This window comes from Lepidochelys kempii, chromosome 1 (assembly GCF_965140285.1).
Source record: "Lepidochelys kempii isolate rLepKem1 chromosome 1, rLepKem1.hap1, whole genome shotgun sequence".
In the NCBI taxonomy this organism is placed as follows: domain Eukaryota; kingdom Metazoa; phylum Chordata; order Testudines; family Cheloniidae; genus Lepidochelys; species Lepidochelys kempii.
This window is the reverse complement of record NC_136380.1, coordinates 16,680,655-16,698,650: the sequence shown is the minus strand read 5'-3', so window position 1 is coordinate 16,698,650 and position 17,996 is coordinate 16,680,655. Positions and strand designations below refer to the sequence as shown.

The 17,996-nt window shown below is 48.4% G+C and overlaps 1 protein-coding gene across 1 annotated transcript in view; it reads right to left on the bottom strand.

The window, feature by feature from the left end:
• The window catches only part of MYO7A (myosin VIIA), a 116,777-nt gene that overhangs the window by 71,127 nt on the left and 27,654 nt on the right, over positions 1–17,996 (bottom strand). Inside the window, exons 6-14 of the mRNA XM_073335284.2 lie at positions 15,686–15,828; positions 15,466–15,579; positions 14,169–14,322; positions 12,118–12,194; positions 11,164–11,283; positions 9,530–9,672; positions 9,007–9,217; positions 8,150–8,285; positions 4,659–4,765 (exon numbers count right to left, since the gene is read on the bottom strand). Of these exons, the coding sequence (XP_073191385.1) occupies positions 4,659–4,765; positions 8,150–8,285; positions 9,007–9,217; positions 9,530–9,672; positions 11,164–11,283; positions 12,118–12,194; positions 14,169–14,322; positions 15,466–15,579; positions 15,686–15,828 (1,205 nt within the window). The remainder of the gene's footprint in view (positions 1–4,658; positions 4,766–8,149; positions 8,286–9,006; positions 9,218–9,529; positions 9,673–11,163; positions 11,284–12,117; positions 12,195–14,168; positions 14,323–15,465; positions 15,580–15,685; positions 15,829–17,996) is intronic.

Sequence of the window (17,996 nt, the reverse complement as noted above, 5' to 3'; positions counted from 1 at the left end):
GATTGCCTACATTGGCATATAGCCAACCTGCGACTGCTAGCAGCAAATAGGTCCAAAGGCCAGGGATGGGACACTAGATGGGGAAGGCAATGAGTCACTACAGAGAATTATTTCCCAGGTGTCTGGCTGGTGGGTCTTGCCGACATGCTCAGGGTCTAACTGATCGCCATAGTTGGGGTTGGGAAGGAATTTTCCCCTGTGTCAGATTGGCAGAGACCCTGGGTTTTTGATTTTTTTTTTTTGCCTTCCTCTGCAGTGTGGGGCACAGGTAACTTTCTGGTTTAAACTAGTGTAAATGGTGGAGTCTCTGTAACTTGAAGTCTTTAAATCATGATTTGAGGCCTTCAGTAACTCAGCCAGAGGTTGTGGGTCTATTACAGGAGTGGGTGGGTGAGGTTCTGTGGCCTGCAATGTGCAGGAGGTGTGACTAGATGATCATGAGGGTCCCTTCTGGCCTTAAAGTCTAAGGGCATGTCTACACTACAGACTTAAGTCGACCTATATTAGGCTGACTTACAGCCACCACAGCGGATGGCCACACTACCTTCCTTCCGTGGGAGGTGCGCGTCTTCACCAGGAGCACTTTCACCGACTGAAGAGGGGCAGTGTGGGGGGCTGAGAGCCAGGGCTCTCAGCTCCATGCAGCTGCCTGCTGGGAGCCCAGCTGCCCCCCAGGCTCTCGCCTCTCCGTTCCCCGCCGGGAGCTGGGGACAGTCTCCCAGGCATCTCAGCTCCCTGAGCGAGGAGCCAGGGGCAGTCGGGCTCTAACAGCCCAGTTTCCTTGTCAAGAAAGCCAACAGCTGAGGTAAGTAACGTAGTGTCTACACTGACTCTGCATTGCCCTAACTACACCCATATAAGCCCTACACCTTTCGTGGGGGTGGAGCAGGAGCATAGCCATGAGGGGGCCTGGGTGGGCCATGGCCCACCCACTTAGCATCCAAGCCCACCCAAACTGCGCCCTGACCCTACTCCCTGGCAGGAGCTCCGAGCGGGTCAAGACCCCACTCTGGGACCAGCTCCCCGGCAGGAGCGCCGGACTGGGGGATGGGGCAAGCCCCCAAACCCCAACCACATTTCCTTGGCAGGAGCAGGGGTGGGGGAGGGCGGATTGCAGGGGGAAAGGGTGGGGAGGGATCCCCACTTGTCCTGGCCCAGCATCCCACAAAACCATAATCCCCTGTCATTGCCGCCCACCTGAAAGCCGGAGCCCACCCAGTTTTCCTATCCTAGCTACGCCACTGAGGCGGAGTTATAATGTCAGTGTAGAAGCGCACTTACGTCAGCGGGACAAGGTTGTAGAGTGTACACTGACATATCTAGGTCGATGTCAGCTGCCTGACGTCGACCGAACTGTGTAATGTAGACCAGGCCTATGAGTCTAAGTGCTTTGGTGCAGACCCCAATCCTGGGAGATCCTCCACGTCCTCAACTCCGACTAAATCCAATGCCTTGCAGGACTGAGCTGTATGAGAGACACTGTACAAAGAAAGGCCCCAATTCTGCAAACACACACGTGAATAACTTAACACAACTGGGCATAAAGCTACTCACGTGCATTAACACTTGGTGGATTAGGGCCTAAAATTGCACTGTGTTATAGCAATACTCAGTTTGCAGCATCCAAAGTTCCCTGTGCACTGAGACTAGGCTGATCAAATGTCATGCCTCCAGGCAGCGTCATGGTTTCCATCTGCCAGCCGCTTTTAGATACATTTGGCTAGGTACGTAAGTTATCTAGCTTGCTCCAAAGCATCAAAAATTGGTCACTGCTGGATACAGGATGCTAGATTTGATTGACCAGTGGCTTTATCTGTTATGGCAACTCCTATATGAGTCTCTTCTGGAAGGTACATCCAGAGATTGTCTCACCAACGCTCAGCACCAGAGGGAACAAGAAGGAAATCCCAGCCCAAATCAGCCATGCCTTTATCGTTTGTGCACAACTCTGCTGCATTGCAAAATTTTATGGTTACTGAAAGAAAACATCAAAAGCAGTTCAAACCATTAAAAAATTAATCTCTTTGCAGTTTTGTTGCATGATATTTTTAAGGTCAAAAGCTGGATTTGGGTATCGGAGGCTTCTTCCCAAACTATGTTATGTAGGGGCCACTTTAAGGTGGACTGCAATCAGGGGGAGCATGTGGGGTCATGTGCCACCCCAGATTTGCTGTTTGGCTTGTACTGAGCATGCTCACACAGACCGAGCATGTTCAATAACACTTCTGAGGCCTGCTACCCTCACAATGCTCCCCAACTATCGGCAGGCAGGGGTCGTCTCTGGCTGTAATGCAACAATTTCTCCTCCTCCAGTCCCATATCGGAGAGGTGTTTTCAAATCTCATAGAGTATGTCTACACCACAAATTAAGGTGCAACTGTAGCTCAGCTGGGCACACCTGTGCTAGCTTTGATCTCATTAGCATGGGTAACAATAGCAGAGAACCTTGGCCCAGACTCGCCCCCTGAGTACGTACCTAGGGTATCTGGTAGGCTTCTATTCGGGCAGCTAGCCTCCACTGAAGCCCATACCCCAGGTCTACATTATTTTTGCTCCCGCTGGCCATATTAAAGCTAGTGGAGGTCTGCCAACCTGTGTTACCATTACACCTTAATTTACAGTGCAGACATATCCTTACTCCAAAAACCCCAAGAGCAGTCATCATTAAAATACCAGGGAGCAGAGACTGACACCAGGGACAGATTCAGAGGACCACCACAGAAAGCTAAAACTATCCAAGAAGGGGTTATTTTCAAGAAAGTCACTTGATGCTCTAAAAGTTCTCTATTCTTACATTTGAGACAATGCCAAGCTTGCGTATGCAGCTCAACTCTGCTGAAACGGATCGCCAGTATTTTGTTTAGAATTTGCTGAAGAGTGCGGGCTAGAATTTAGGGGGCGATAGCTGGCTAAAGGTGTCACTGAAGAAGTCTGGACAGCCGTGCAAGCCCGAAAGGATCTGTTTTATTGATCCTTTGGATTATGAAAGTTTAAATTTATGCTGCCTCCCCACGCCCCAAACAAGCAAGAATCATTCCAAGGTGAACTGCCAAGCTTTTCAGGATGATAAAAAAAGAACAAACAAAAATATGAAAAGAAAACACAGCAAAGTACTTAAGCATGTGTGTTGCTTTAAGTACACGAGTCGTCTCATCAAGGTCAGTAGGGCCACTCGTGTGCTGAAAGTTAGACATTTACTTCAGCACCTAACTGAATGGGGCCTATATTCTTGATGTTGCTCCCCTGAAGTCAATGGGAGCTTTGCTGTTGATTTCAGTAGGAGCACAACTATCATGCTAAGGGCAAATCTTTCAGAACTGCCTAGATGACTTAGGAGCCTCAGTCCCATTTTCAAAAGTGACCTAGGCACTTACAGTGAGCTCTTTAAAAGTGCCTAAACTTCTTAAGCACCTAATTCCCATAGAGATCAACTGGAGTTAGGCATCTAACCTGTTTAGGTGTCTAAAGATGGAGCTAGGCACCTAGCGGGATTTTCAGAAGGGCCTAGGCACCTAAAACCCATTGAAACCAATGCATGTTAGGCACCTAGGTGCCATTGAAAATCCCCAATAGGCGCCTATCTGCATCGTTTGGCACCTAAATCTGGTCCTTAGTTGCTTTTGAAAATGTTATCCCTAAATCTTCTGCTGTCCTGCAGTTTTGGATTGCAGGATTTGCCCACAGGGAATATACGTGTAGACATCCAATGACAAGACGTCCAATGACATATTACATATCAAAAGCCAATAATAATCATGAAAAGCTGTTTTTCCTTTACTTTGGGGCGCAGGGTTGTTGAGCTCCCAGAAGAGTCTCTGGAGATTGTAGATGCTCATCTTGCTCAAGAAAAAATGTCTCTCACATAGTATTGTTTGAGACATACTCTATGATCCCATAAGTAAAGCCCGTGTCGTAGTGACACGTACTCACAAGAGTTAAGGTTGTGTCTGCAACCTCCACATTAGGAAGTTCCAACTCTTCAGTGCTTCCCCTCACAACCTTAACAACCAACCCATTAGCACTGTGGTTTGTCTGGAGGGAATACATTATATTCTCTCCATGGGCACAGTTCTGGGGATGTAAGCTTTATAGTTCACCTTTAAGAAAAGCAGAAATGGTGACTTGTCTCTCTGCTTCCATTGTTTGGAGACCCTCACTTCTCGCCAGCCCCTCCCCCAGTCCCGCGCTTAGTGCTTTCTTGGCTTAATATCTAGTGATGGTGTCATTTCACTGTTGCTCTGGATGGTAACTGTTCTGGACCTGTCTGTGACCTAAGACTTTAATGTTCAGAGCAAAGATTTGGTTTTGTTTTTTGGATATCTGGTCTGCTATGCAGCTTTAGCTATCTATAGATCTTTCATACTTGTAGAATGAAATAAAACAATAAAAATAATTAATATCTATCATGCCAATCACTGCCTTATCTAGGTGATGAGCTAGATAACAATATTTTATGAACGGTCCTGCTGAGCTGTGACTACTAGAGTGATTGTGTCTAGGACCCCATGCTAATACTACGTTAATCCATTACAAAAACAGGTTTGGAGTATGCAAGACATAGTATCACTTCTGTAGGTTTCCTTGCAAATTTTCCCTCTCCACCCAGGAATCCCAACTACATGAGACCGGACAATTAAGTATCTTCCTAGGCGTGTTACCATAGCCACGTCTGCTTGGAAGATTTGCTTGATAAATTTGTTTTTCGAGGAATGGACCAGCTGAATGATGTCTCCATGAAGCGTGTCCCTGTTTTTCTCCAAAAACCCTACAGGAACAAAGGAAGAACATGTGCGTTAGGTGGCAGAGTGAAACATGAGCTAAAATATGTCCCGCAGCCAGCTGTTCAGTCACTTTGCAGCCCGATCGTATTGCAGACACTTACGGCTTGATCCAAAGCCTGTTGGAGTCACAGAATCATAGAAGAGTAGGGTTGGAAGGGACCTCAGGAGGTCATCTAGTCCAACCCCCTGCTCAAAGCAGGACCAATATCAACTAAATCATCCCAGCCAGGGCTTTGTCAAGCCGGGCCTTAAAAACCTCTAAGGATGAAGATCCCACCACCTCCCTAGGTAACCCATTCCAGTGCTTCCCCACACTCCTAGTGAAATAGTGTTTCCTAATATCCAACCTAGACCTCCCTCACTGCAACTTGAGACCATTGCTCCTTGTTCTGTCAATGAGTCAATGACAGTCTTTCTCTTGCCTTCAACAAGCTTTGGATTGGGCCCTTAAGGATCATGAAGTGCCAATGAAAAATTGACCTTCAGTTTCCCTTTGTTATTATTATTAATTATAATCACAGTATGGTGGTGCTTAGGGACCAGCCACAGATGCGGTCCCATTGTGCTAGGCACACACAGAGGAGTAGACAGTGAATGATGTATTGGTGGCAAACTATGTTTGTGCCATAACTGTGTTTTCGGATGGGGTTAGATAGGAAGGGATCAGCTAAATGGAAAGATATTGGAAGGGAGAGAGGTGAGGGGGACAGATCAGGGGAGAAGAGGGAGAGGAGGAAGGGCAGACATGGTGTGAGGCTGAGTTGAAGAGACTATGAGACTCCTTGTGCATGCATAACTTCGGGTACATCTACACTGCAAAAAAAGGTGTGTTCTTCACTCAAGACATTTAACTGGGGTTAAAATAGCAGCAAAGACATGGCAACCTGGCATTTAACTCAGGCTAGCAGCTCAAATTCAACCCCAGTCTCAGCTATAACCCACGTTCAGAGCAGAGTTGCTGTGTCTTCACTGCTATTTTAACCCATGTGGGTTAACAGGGGTTAGCTAACCTGGATTAAGAACGCATCCTTTGTATGCACAGGGCATTTACTTCCACGTGCAAATGACTGAATTTCCATATGCCTCAGCCACTTGCATTGGCATTAATGGGCAAATTGGGCTCAGGCGTGTAACCATGTCATTTGTATGAACAAACGATAGAGCACAAAAGCACTGCATCACACAGCACATTTTGAAAATCCAGCCTGTAGTGGGGCGGCTGCCCCACTCCATGAGAAAAAGAGCTAGAGCAGGCCAGAGAAGCTGTGCAGACCAGCAGCCAATCAGCAAGGGCCTGTGGAGAGCCAATCAGGGTAAAGGGAGAGGCAGCCAATCAGGGCCGGGCTGGGTCCTATATAAAGGCTGCCTAGCAGAGGAGAGGGTAGTCTCTCCCTGGCTAGCAAGGGAGGACTGGTTCCTGAGGTGAGGGAGGTAGCACCTTAGTCAGAGCAGTGCTGGGCAGGCTCGGGGGAGCAGAGGCCCAGTTACCTGCCAGGCTGCGGGCCCTGCTAAAAAGGGTCGAGAAGGTGCACAGGGCCAAAGGGAATGTAGTCGGACAAGAGGGGAGAGAAGGAGGGCAGAAGGAGGCTTCCGCTAGAGGGTCCCTGGGTTGGGACCCAGAGTAGCGAGTTGGCCTGGGTCCCCCCCTTACACTGCACCTGGCCACAGGGGAGTGGGGCCAAGACAGACTGCAATCTGCTCCTGAAGTAAGGGCTAGACTTTGGGGTTGTGGTTGGCCACTGAGGCAGGTGCAAGCCGAAAGACTTGCCGGAAGGGGGTGAGACTGGAACAGTGGACAGAGCTGGAGGGCAGTGTCCCGAAGAGGATGCCACCGAGCGGGGAGCAACCCGGGTTTCAAGGCAGCAGAGCAGACAACGGGCGAGCCACCACGCGCCAAGGGTGCTCCGCAGCTGACAGGAGCTAATTCCCGGGGCAACCAGAGGGAGGCGCCAGCGGTGTTGAGTCCTGACCCCATCACACAGCCCAAAGTGGTCAGTGAAGAAACACACTTACAGCTGTATATGCTAGTGCTGCTCAGTCCGTACACCCACTGTACAAATGGGCTTACTCTGAAACGTTTTAGCAAAAACATTGGAACTCCTGGCCATCAAACCCGACCTCAGGTATGGTCAGAAGGAAGAAGTGACTTTTAAGGATTTTAGTTCTTTAAAAAAAATACTTTAAATTTTTGTTTTTTTGGAAAGCAACTGAAGCCTCCTGTGACTCCCATCAGCCCCCTGCGCTTTCTTTTCCCCATGCCTGGTAAGGGAAAAGGTGCTGAACCAGAAGGTGGCTGGGCTCTGTTTGTGAGTGGGAGCCAAATGACGGCGGGGAGCTGGAGAGAAGCCCCAGGAGCTGTGCACAGAGGAGTGGGTAGAACAGGTTGTGAGGGCCACACATCAGAGCTGGGTGCAGGTCTGAGTGGGACTTATGGGAAAGCAGCAACAGCTGGACAGAGAGTCAGCACAGTGGGGCCCCCAGTGAGAGACATTAACTGAGCCTGGCCTGGAAACCTGTGAGCTCCTGTTTGCTGGAATAGAGACTGGGCAGGAGAGGGGACCCCAGGCACTATGCCTGCAGAGCCCTGACCTGCAAGTGGATTGCCCCAGGGACCCACACATTTACTGCTGTTTCTGACCTTGAACTGTGATTGTTTTAGCCTCTGTACCTAAGGAATCTACAGTCTTCCCCTTTCCTGCCAGCCCTATCAATATACCCTTTCCCTTAGCCACGTCGGGGTGGTTACTGGGACCCACCAGGGCTGGCGCCTACATGGCCCTAGCTGCTGAAGCACTTACAGTGATTGCCTCTGAGTTGTGATACATCAGGCATGCTGCTGGCACCCAGCGGGTTTGGTGTAAGGGGTAGTCACACTACGTACACTCCAATTTATTTTTATTTATTTGTATTGCAGTAGGGCCTACAAGTGGGATCAGGTCACCCTTGTGCTAGGCAGTAGACAGACACCTACAGACCCGGCCCTGCAAAAAAGCCTGGAAGGAGAGGAGGGAAAAAAAATGATCATTCTCACTGCAGCGTTTAGATGTTTAACTTTTGGCAATAAGGGGTAGAAATGCTAGCCAAAGTTCTTTTCTTCTAATCCCAGAAGGTGGCCAAAATCGGTCTTTGCCTGGCATTTTAGACACAGACCCACACACAAAGAAAGGAAATAACGGGAAACAAACCGGGCAGGAATGACAGCACAAATCATTAATATTTCCAGGATACTCCCCTCTCAGTGCCTCTGGCTCCCTTGTCATAACAAACAGCATCCACAGAGCTGAGGGTTTTACAATGGAAACCCGCCCTGTCCCTCTCCCCCACCCTAACCAAGCAGCTCCCTAAAGCCGGCCCACAACAACAGATACCTTTGGTTTCATAGTAGACAACACCAGCAAAGTGGTTAATGCCAAACTGGGTTTCATGGTTATTCTTCGGCGGGATGTAGTTGGTGTTTAGCTTGTGCTGGGAATTCAGCTTATGCAGCATTGTGGCATCTGTACCCTGCATAAGTAAGAAAAAGGCCAATTCTTGTCCCATTAAAATAGTTCTCAAATAATCATTGTGTTTCTTTTTCATTAGGGCAGTGGGATAAGAGTTTGTTTCAACGAGAGAAACACGGGGAGAAAACGTGAGGAGAGTAATTTAAAATAAAAACAATCTGACCACACCATTCCCTAACAAGGCTGTTGTACGTACACCCTCACCACCATAAATATGAGTTTGTTTGCAACAGTAACAAAGGGTGAAAGAAAACTTGAGATGCCAGTAAAGGCAACAAATATGGAACCTAAACTCCTCTGTGCCTGATCCGCAGATAATAAAAGTCTTTTACAGCCCCACCTAGATAGGGTCAGCTCTTTCTCTGAAGCTGTGCTTTTAGCTCTGGTTCGGTCTCTGGTGTGTCAACCAAGAAGGCAGCTGTCACAAATGCACTTGGTAGATATATGATATAGTGCTATATACAGGATGGCTTCCCCACTTTTTATTAAAGTTGCAGTCATGCAATCAGGGAAGAGAAACAATACCATGTGACTCAAGTGACCAATCGCACAGTGGTAATACTGAACACACAGATGACACCATATCAGCCCATTGGCTAAAACTGGTTCGCATGAAACTTGTGTCGTAATTTTGAAACCGTAAAACTCAAAGTCAGTTTAACAACACACAGAGAGGTGAAACTGATGGAGTGGCTAGGATGAATGGTTGGCCCCAAACATACCTTGGGGAACTTACTCTCCTCGTCAATGAGTGATATGATATTCATGGGTTTGATGGCGATCATGTCCAAGGCATCCTGGTTGTCGGTGAACTCTATGTGCTGCCAGTTAATGTTCTCCAGGTTGTACTCCTCCTGCTCCAGCTTGAAGACATGGCGCACGAAGAACTGCTGGAGGTTCTCATTTGCAAAGTTGATGCAGAGCTGCTCGAAACTGGGGAGATGAGGTTGACAAAACCAGATTAGATTCAGTGTATCCCCCTGATTTCCACGTAGCTGTTCATCCCTTCACTTCATATGCTCTACGGGATACTCACAAGCACTTTAGGCCACTCAGTGAGGTTGACACTGGCTGAGTATTAACTCAAAAGGAAGAGCACCAGCTGCTGAGACCCTAGCACCATACACGTCACCTTTGGAGGTCTCCTATCCAGCCTACCCCTGCTTAGCCTGTGAGATCTGGTGAGAGTACACACTAAGGTGGGTCCTAGATGCAGGCTCTGCAATGGCGTCTCAGGATTTGTACCTGTTCACAGTGAAGTTCTCAAAGCCGAAGATATCGAGAAGACCAATGGACCTCCTGACACTCTGTAGTTCGTGGGAGGGAGGCCTGTAAATGGCAGCATTGATCTTCTCCACAATCCACACGAAAAGCCGCCCGTAGATTCCCTGAATCATCAAAGAGATGGAGCTCGGTGACACATGGCTGTTGTTCACCCTGTTGGCCTGCAACCTGTGGTGACATCCCCTCTCCAGTACAAGCCCCACAAACTAGACTTTCCCCCAAAGGACACATTCCACCGCAAGGTGATTGCTTCAGAGTGGCAGTCATTAACACAGAACTGGTGGCTTAAAGCTTCAGTTGCCCAGCTTGCAGCCCAGGAACATGCAGCTTGCAAGTTTATATTAAAGACAGCCCAGCGCAAAATCCCAGATCTGAATACACCCAGACTTCGGTGGCCTTGGCTCTGGGTGCAAACTATGTGCTACAGGTCCATCTCTAGTTTGCATTGCAGGATGCAATTTCTATTTAAGATCAGGGGTTGAAATATCCATTTATCACAGGCTGCCCACACCTCTAAACAATCCTCCTGGACTTCTATCTACCGCATGCAGATCAGTAGAGATGCTACATTGCTATGTAAATAAAGGAAGTCCTGCCTCAGTAAGACCCTGCTTCCTTAAATGGCACAGCAGCAGCCAGCCAGAGTTAACGGGCACTGCCTCAGCATTCCTGGGACTGCAGACATCACCTTGTGTCACATAATCCAAGGTAGTACTACACAGAGATGGGCCTGATCTAAAACCTCAGATTCAAATCCCCACAAACCTGGAGGAAGTGGAGACAGATCTGAACTTTGCAGGGTGGGGGCATCCTCACTGCACACCAGTCAGGCAGTCCAAGGACCTGACCTGCTGTACCTGAGCCCGGAGCTCAGGGGTAGGGTAGGTCCGCACTTGCCATCGAGGATCAGGGCACTGTTTGTGTGGTACACCCTATGTTGTGAAGCAAACGCCATGCCTCCTTCACACCATAACACAAGCCTTCATTGCCCTGAATCCCCACAGCGCTGTGTCCTTTCCGATGCTACACAGACCTACTCACAGCGTACTATTTCTATGCTGTCTGTCTTTCTTTACCTCACTGTTGCAGATAAGCCCGAAGCATAACGTGCAGCTCTGGGGGCGACTGGAGCCTCTCTGTTTTACACCAGCTAAGGATCTGACCGTGGGTTTGGGTCTGTTGCACTTCCTTGAAGTTCAGAAGAGCTCAGACTCACAGTGCTGGTTCAACCAATTACAGAGACAGACCCCAAGAGCTAAATTTGGATGCTGTCGGAGTCCAGATGGGCTCAGGTCTGGATTTGAAACCTCATGAAGCCAGGGGTTCTGGCATAGGCCCACCTCAGCTCATGACACAGCTCTCTATGTGCTCCCCAGAATTGGCACTAACACAGAGTCATAGATGGCCAGGCCAGACTGGACCACTAGGTCTAATCTGACCTCCTGCATAACATAGGCCAGAGAAGTCCACCTAGCAACTGATGCCCCGCTTGAGATCAATGACTTCCTAGTGATGGAGAATCTAAATCTGTTTGAAAACGGGCGGGTGCACGTTTTAAAAAGAAAACGCCAGAATGAGCGCACACGGGGTGTTACCTTGACAAAAGCGTCCCTCACATCCAGCGCCTGCTCCATGCTGAGCGGGGTGGAGACGGTCTCTCCTCTCGTGATTAGTGTGCGGCTAGTAAGGCAGTTCATCACATCCTGAGGGTCCACCTGAGCATGGTACAACAACACGTACAGCTGATTGATTCAGAACACAAACAGCTCTTTGGAACGATGCGGTCTACTGGCCTGGTCGCAGGGCTGGGAGCGAAGAACTCCTGAGCTCCAATCTCAGCTCAGACACTGACTCCCTCCACAGTCAGTCCCTTGGGTGACTCACTCAGCCTTTCTGCCTTGGTTTACCCAGCCGCAGCCGGGAGCTAACATTTATGCCACAGAGGTTTTTGCAGGGATGGATTAGTTCATGTTTGTAAAGCCCTTTTAACCTGTGAAGTGCTACTGCACATCAGTGCAAGGTGTAACTGGAATGTGATGAGAGTACCTAGAACAACAAAACCACTTTTCCTGGGGTTTATAGGCCTGATCCTGCAAATACTTATACACCTGAGTAACTTTACAGTACCCTGTATTCTCAATCTTGCCAGGGGCATGCCCAACCCTGGATGTAAATGAGAGTGACCTCAGGGCTGCTCTAACCTATACATCGCTCTCTAGGGGCCAGGAGCCCAATGGTCGGAGCTACAAAAGGTGTGGGCCATTCCAGCAAGTATATGTCACCAGGGGAACCTCCTTATGCCTGGGGTTTTCCCCAGGGAGAGTTTCAATCAGTGTGCACCCACTTTAGGCTGTCAGACTAGGGTAAAGCAGCTGGATCACAAACGGCAATTGGGCTCTCTACATTCTTCATGAGCAGAGACTGCTTCTACCTCTGTTAGCAAAGCACCCTACACAATTAGATCAGGGTCTCTGGGCACTATCATAATATAAGGAATAAGCAATCCCAGGAAGAAACAAACAAGATAATATGACAGAAGAGCAACTGACCTCCAGTAACGAAGCTGCAGTGATTAACGACGCAGAGCGAACAACCTCGCAAGCATCCAGGTTATCGTACATCCGTGCTGCATGGGGAAAGTCACAGAGAAGACATGGGCAGAAGCTGACTGTGTGGTCAGTCCCTTTTCATCTAGGTTACGGAGCGCTCCCTGCCAGGGTGCTGCATCTGACCACTTCTGACTGCCACTCACCGTACACCCACACTCAGTCTCAAAGAATGGATTAGATCAGAAGCTTGTAATCTATGGCTCAGCTGGGGACAGTGAGGAGCTGCACCATCCCTGGGGGTGAGGAGGCCAAACTCCTCTCGTAGCTCCCGATGCAGGTCCTTGCTGCTACACCCCTTCACCCTTCCTGGGGTGAGGCTCATTCCTGAGCGTCAATGGTCCCGTTCCATGGCACCGTGCAGAGGGAGGCAAGGCCGTGATCCTGCCTCCTCCCCACTGCTCAGAAGAGTAGGGAGGGGTTTCAGAAGTGCCTGACCTTTAAGAAAGTGGCACAGGGTAGGGGAAAGGCACCACCCCCATCACACACACATGCTAGCCGGGCACAACAGGGCCTTTAAAATGGAGAGGAAAGATGGTCTGATAGCAGCACATTAGCCTTGGGCTTAGTTAAAATCCCTGCTCTGACACAGGCTTCCTATTGGCCCTTGGGCAAGTCACTTAGGCCCCGATTTTAAAGGCATTTAGGTGTGGTGGCGGCGCTCAGTCTCTCAATGCCTAACTGATTTAGGAGCCTCAATCTCATTGTAAAAGTGATTTGGGCACTTAGGTGAGTAAATCCCATTGACTGTCAGCAGGGTTGTTTCTCCTAAGTTCCTAAGTCACTTCTGAAAATAAGACTGTAAGTCACTTCTGAAAATAAGACTGAGGTGCTTTTGGAAAGTGTTACCCTTAGGCTCTCTGTGCCTCAGATCTCCAGGTGGCAAATGGGATAACAGCACAGCCCTTCACAGGGGGGTTGTGAGGATCAATACATCAGGCCGGGGTGTCAAACGTACGACCCGTGGGCTGGATCCAGCCAGATGAACAGATTCATCCGGCCCGCCGACTCTCCATGGATCTGTGGGCTTGTCTACGCAACCCCAGAGTCCTCACAACAGGGGTGTGATTGCAGCGTGCTTCACTCTAACTGTCCCGTGTAGACCCTGCTAGTGTGCATTGATATAATCCTGTTTCAAACAGGACACTAAGGAACATTTAGTGCGCACCAGCAGGTTCCACCTGGGGAAGTTAGAGCACAACACACTGGTGCAATCTACAAATTACATGCCCATAGTCCTGACTCTGGCGTGGCAATCCAGCAGGACCTCATGTACAGGTGTAGAACCACATGGTTGCATTTAAGAGGTGCTGGAGGGGCATACAATAAATGAAAGTAATTGCCAACATGGTTTATATTAATCTATTTCTATTTGAATCACTTCTGCTGAATGTGGCCCATGCCAAATGGTAGGGTATCGGATCAGGCCAGCCATATGGAATGAGTTTGATACCGCTGATTAGAGATTGTAAGGTGGTGAGATACCATTGTATTAAGGACCACAGACGTTTGTGGGGTAGGTAGATAGATAGATTCTGCTCCAGGCTGATTTTCAGAGGTGCTGAACACTTGCTGCTACCACTGACATCAAGCACAATTTTGGGGGCTCAGTATGTATGAAATTCAAGGTACAAATTCAATTCCAGCTGCAAGCTCTTTGGGCAGAGACTCTGTCTTTAGGCAGTGTGGCTAGTGGGCAGGGCACTAGACTGGGAGTGAGGAGATCTGGGTTCTCTTCCTGACTCTGACACTGACCTGCTAGGTGACCTTGGGCAAGTCACTTCCCCGCCCTGTGCCTCAGTTTCCCTATCTGTAAAACAGGGATAATGCTACTGACCTCCTTTGTAATGCACTTTGAGAGCAACAGATGAAAAGTACTAGACAAGAGCTAGGTATTTTGATTATCTCACCGGCTTTGGCACCTGGACGATGTATCAGCATCCGAGATAGTTCGGCATTTAAAATAAGTAAATATGCAATTATTTTCCACTTACCTTCATACCGCAAATTCCCCATATGCAATATGGCTGCCAGAAGCTTTGAGATCTCCCAGTTCTCCGTGTCAGTGAACATCAGGACTTTCATTGCAGAGCGAATGTTTGCATACTCCTTACTATCGTCTCTGCCATCACAGGTAGTGCAGTTACCCTGGGAAGGAAGGGCAGTGACACAGTGTATGCAGTGCATGCAGGAAGCAGCGTATGTGCAATAAGAGCACAGATACAGAAATCTGTAGCCATATTGTATATTGGGCCCTCGCATTCTCCCCACTAAAGTCAATTGAAAAAAATCTCATATTATGAGATAAATCCTCAGTTATCACTCAGCTAAGTTTCTGCTGAAGTCCATGGACCTTTTCTAAGCAATGAATGAGTGAAAACTGACTATGGACCTCTGGATTTGGCCCTACTGTAAGTATTCTACAAAAGTACGGTCCAAACAGACCTGCAACCTACAGTGACAACACTGCCATCCATCTGTCCCAGTGTCTGGCTGAGATCAGCATATGGATGAGAAAGGGCTGACCGACATTAAACCCTAGCAAGATAGCGACAGAAGAAAACACGTCACAGGTCCCCTTTGATCTGGGACACATGGCCAAAGATGGTCAAGACAGACTGCAGTACAGGAGTCCTCCCCTTCTGGACTCCTCACTGATACTGGGTTGCAAGGATCACCTTCCACCATCTCCAACTGTCCTACCCATGCTGATGATAACTTGATTACACATGCCTTTGCCACCTCCCACTTGGGTTATGGCAGTGAGATCTACTTGGGCTTGAAAGCACCAGCCCTGGGAAATAGCCAGCTAGTGCAGACTGCAGCAGCATGCCTCCTCAGAACACAGATCACGGCACGCTCATCAGCCCTGGTCTCCACTCGTTCCACTGCCTTCTGCTAGAACATCACGTCACATTTAAGGTCTCGGCCCTCGTTTCCAAATACACTTTAAATGGTCTGGGCCGAGCATACCTAAAAGCAGCACCTCAACTGTCCCACTCCTCAGGAACAATGGAAGTAGAGAAGCCCCTACATGCAAGAGACAGGACTTCTTCAGCTGCTACTCTAAGGCTGTGGGGCTCACTCCTGCAGGAGCAGAGCTACCATAGACCTCTAGGCTGGGTCTCAAGTTTGCAACAAACCTCAAAGTTACCATGTGGGTCCGACACGGTTTCAGATTAGGGAACATTTCTCGCAGCTCTGGTTGTAACTCCCTTATATACAAAGGTAAGCAGGACACGTCACAAGGCCTAAGCTGTTCTCCCCAAGATCTTGCTCTGCTGTTCTTACCATAGCGAGGTAGTTATAATCAGTGGCTTTCCCAAGGCCCAGCTTCTTTTTCTGTTCTGTTGTCATTCCTTTCAGCATACAGTAAAATACATGGTAATTCCGCTCATCCTGGGCCTGGAGCAGAAGAGGAGGGAATCAGTTCCGCTAGGAGGATGAGCCTGCCGATAGCCAAACAAAGGAAAGACCAATACACACCCCTGCCTTTTCTCAGCAGCCTCACCTGTCTGCAGACTCGAGATTTCTCCAGCAGGTACTGCTCAATCTTTGCCCCTTCGATGGCTCCCCGCTTGTTGAAATGGATGTCGATGTATTTACCAAATCGACTGGAGTTGTCATTACGAATCGTCTTCGCATTTCCAAAAGCTGTGAATAAGCAACACAATATGGCAGAGGTGAGATCTGTACCCAGACTCAGGAAGGAATCTGTCTTGTCTAGGGCAACAGAAACAAGACACAAAATGGAGCACGGATGGCTCAGGGGATTGGTACCAGGTTGCAGAGCCTTTCACCTGTAGGTCATAAGTCCCAATCCAACCCAGGGCAGAAAAAATGGGGATGTTTATGGGGAGCATAGGAGACAGTGTGAAGAAAGAGACATTTGTCAGCTCAAGGAGAAGGGGGTTATCTGAGCTAAGTGATGGGTGAGAGATGATTTTGGCAGTAGCATTTTGGATAGACTTTAGTGGGGTGATGTCAAAAGGGGGAGACTGCAGGTGGTGAGGTGGAGGACGATAAGTACACGAGAATGCGATTTGGCCTGTGGGACAGAAAGGAATGGTGGGTCATCCAGGGAAATATGGAGGTGCTACACCAACCACCAGAGGAAGCCCATGTTCAACAAACAATACAAATCAGCACGATAGAGATTAATTAATTCAGATATTAATTTAAGGAATATAGGCCTCAAACCAAGTGCATCCTCCAGATCACAGCAAGATCTATATACATAGAAACCCGAATGGAAAATCACACTGACCTTAATGTCTGTTTTATTTCTACAACCATGAAAGAAAGGCTTTTTCTGAAATTTTGGCTACAGCTATCCCCATAAAAAGAGCACCTATTAAAATAATTTGTCATATGTCACATTAGAGCGGGAGGTTAGTGCAGAGCTCTAACAAGGGTAACTCCACAGGAGTTCCATCAAGTTCAGTCCTGTGCTGACCAGTACAATAATGCTCTTTTTCTAACAGCTTCAAGCCTCTCCTGTAACTGTAACTTCAGAAAGATAGGTTTCAGAGGAGCAGCCGTGTTAGTCTGTATCCGCAAAAAGAAAAGGAGGACTTGTGGCACCTTAGAGACTAACCAATTTATTTGAGCATAAGCTTTCGTGGGCTACAGTTTACTTCATTGGATGCATTCAGTGGAAAATACAGTGGGGAGATTTATATACACAAAGAACATGAAACAATGGGTGTTACCACACTGTAACAAGAGTGATCAGGTAAGGTGAGCTATTATCAACAGGAGAGCGGGGAGAAAAAACCCTTTTGTAGTGATAATCAAGGTGGGCCATTTCCAGCAGTTGACAAGAACATCTGAGGAACAGTGTGGGGGGAAAATAAACATGGGGAAATAGTTTTACCCTCTGATCCCACTGAGGGCTACCAAAAGAAACTACACCATTTGCTCAAGAAACTCCCTGAAAAAGCACAAGAACAAATCCACACAGACACACCCCTGGAACCCCGACCAGGAGTATGCTATCTGCTACCCAAGATCCATAAACCTGGAAATCCTGGATGCCCCATCATCTCAGGCATTGGCACCCTGACAGCAGGATTGTCTGGTTATGTAGACTCTCTCCTCAGGCCCTACGCTACCAGCACTCCCAGCTATCTTCAAGACACCACTGACTTCCTGAGGAAACTACAATCCATCGGTGATCTTCCTGAAAACACCATCCTGGCCACTATGGATGTAGAAGCCCTCTACACCAACATTCCACACAAAGATGGACTACAAGCCGTCAGGAACAGTATCCCCGATAATGTCACGGCAAACCTGGTGGCTGAACTTTGTGACTTTGTCCTCACCCATAACTATTTCACATTTGGGGACAATGTATACCTTCAAATCAGCGCACTGCCATGGGTACCCACATGGCCCCACAGTATGCCAACATTTTTATGGCTGACTTAGAACAACGCTTCCTCAGCTCTCGTCCCCTAATGCCCCTACTCTACTTGCGCTACATTGATGACATCTTCGTCATCTGGACCCATGTAAAAGAAGCCCTTGAGGAATTCTACCATGATTTCAACAATTTCCATCCCACCATCAACCTCAGCCTGGACCAGTCCACACAAGAGATCCACGTCCTGGACACTACGGTGCTAATAAGCTATGGTCACATAAACACCACCCTATACCGGAAACCTACTGACCGCTATGCTGACCTACGTGCCTCCAGTTTTCATCCAGACCACACCACACGATCCATTGTCTACAGCCAAGCTCTACGATACAACCGCATTTGCTCCAACCCCTCAGACAGAGACAAACGCCTACAAGATCTCTATCAAGCATTC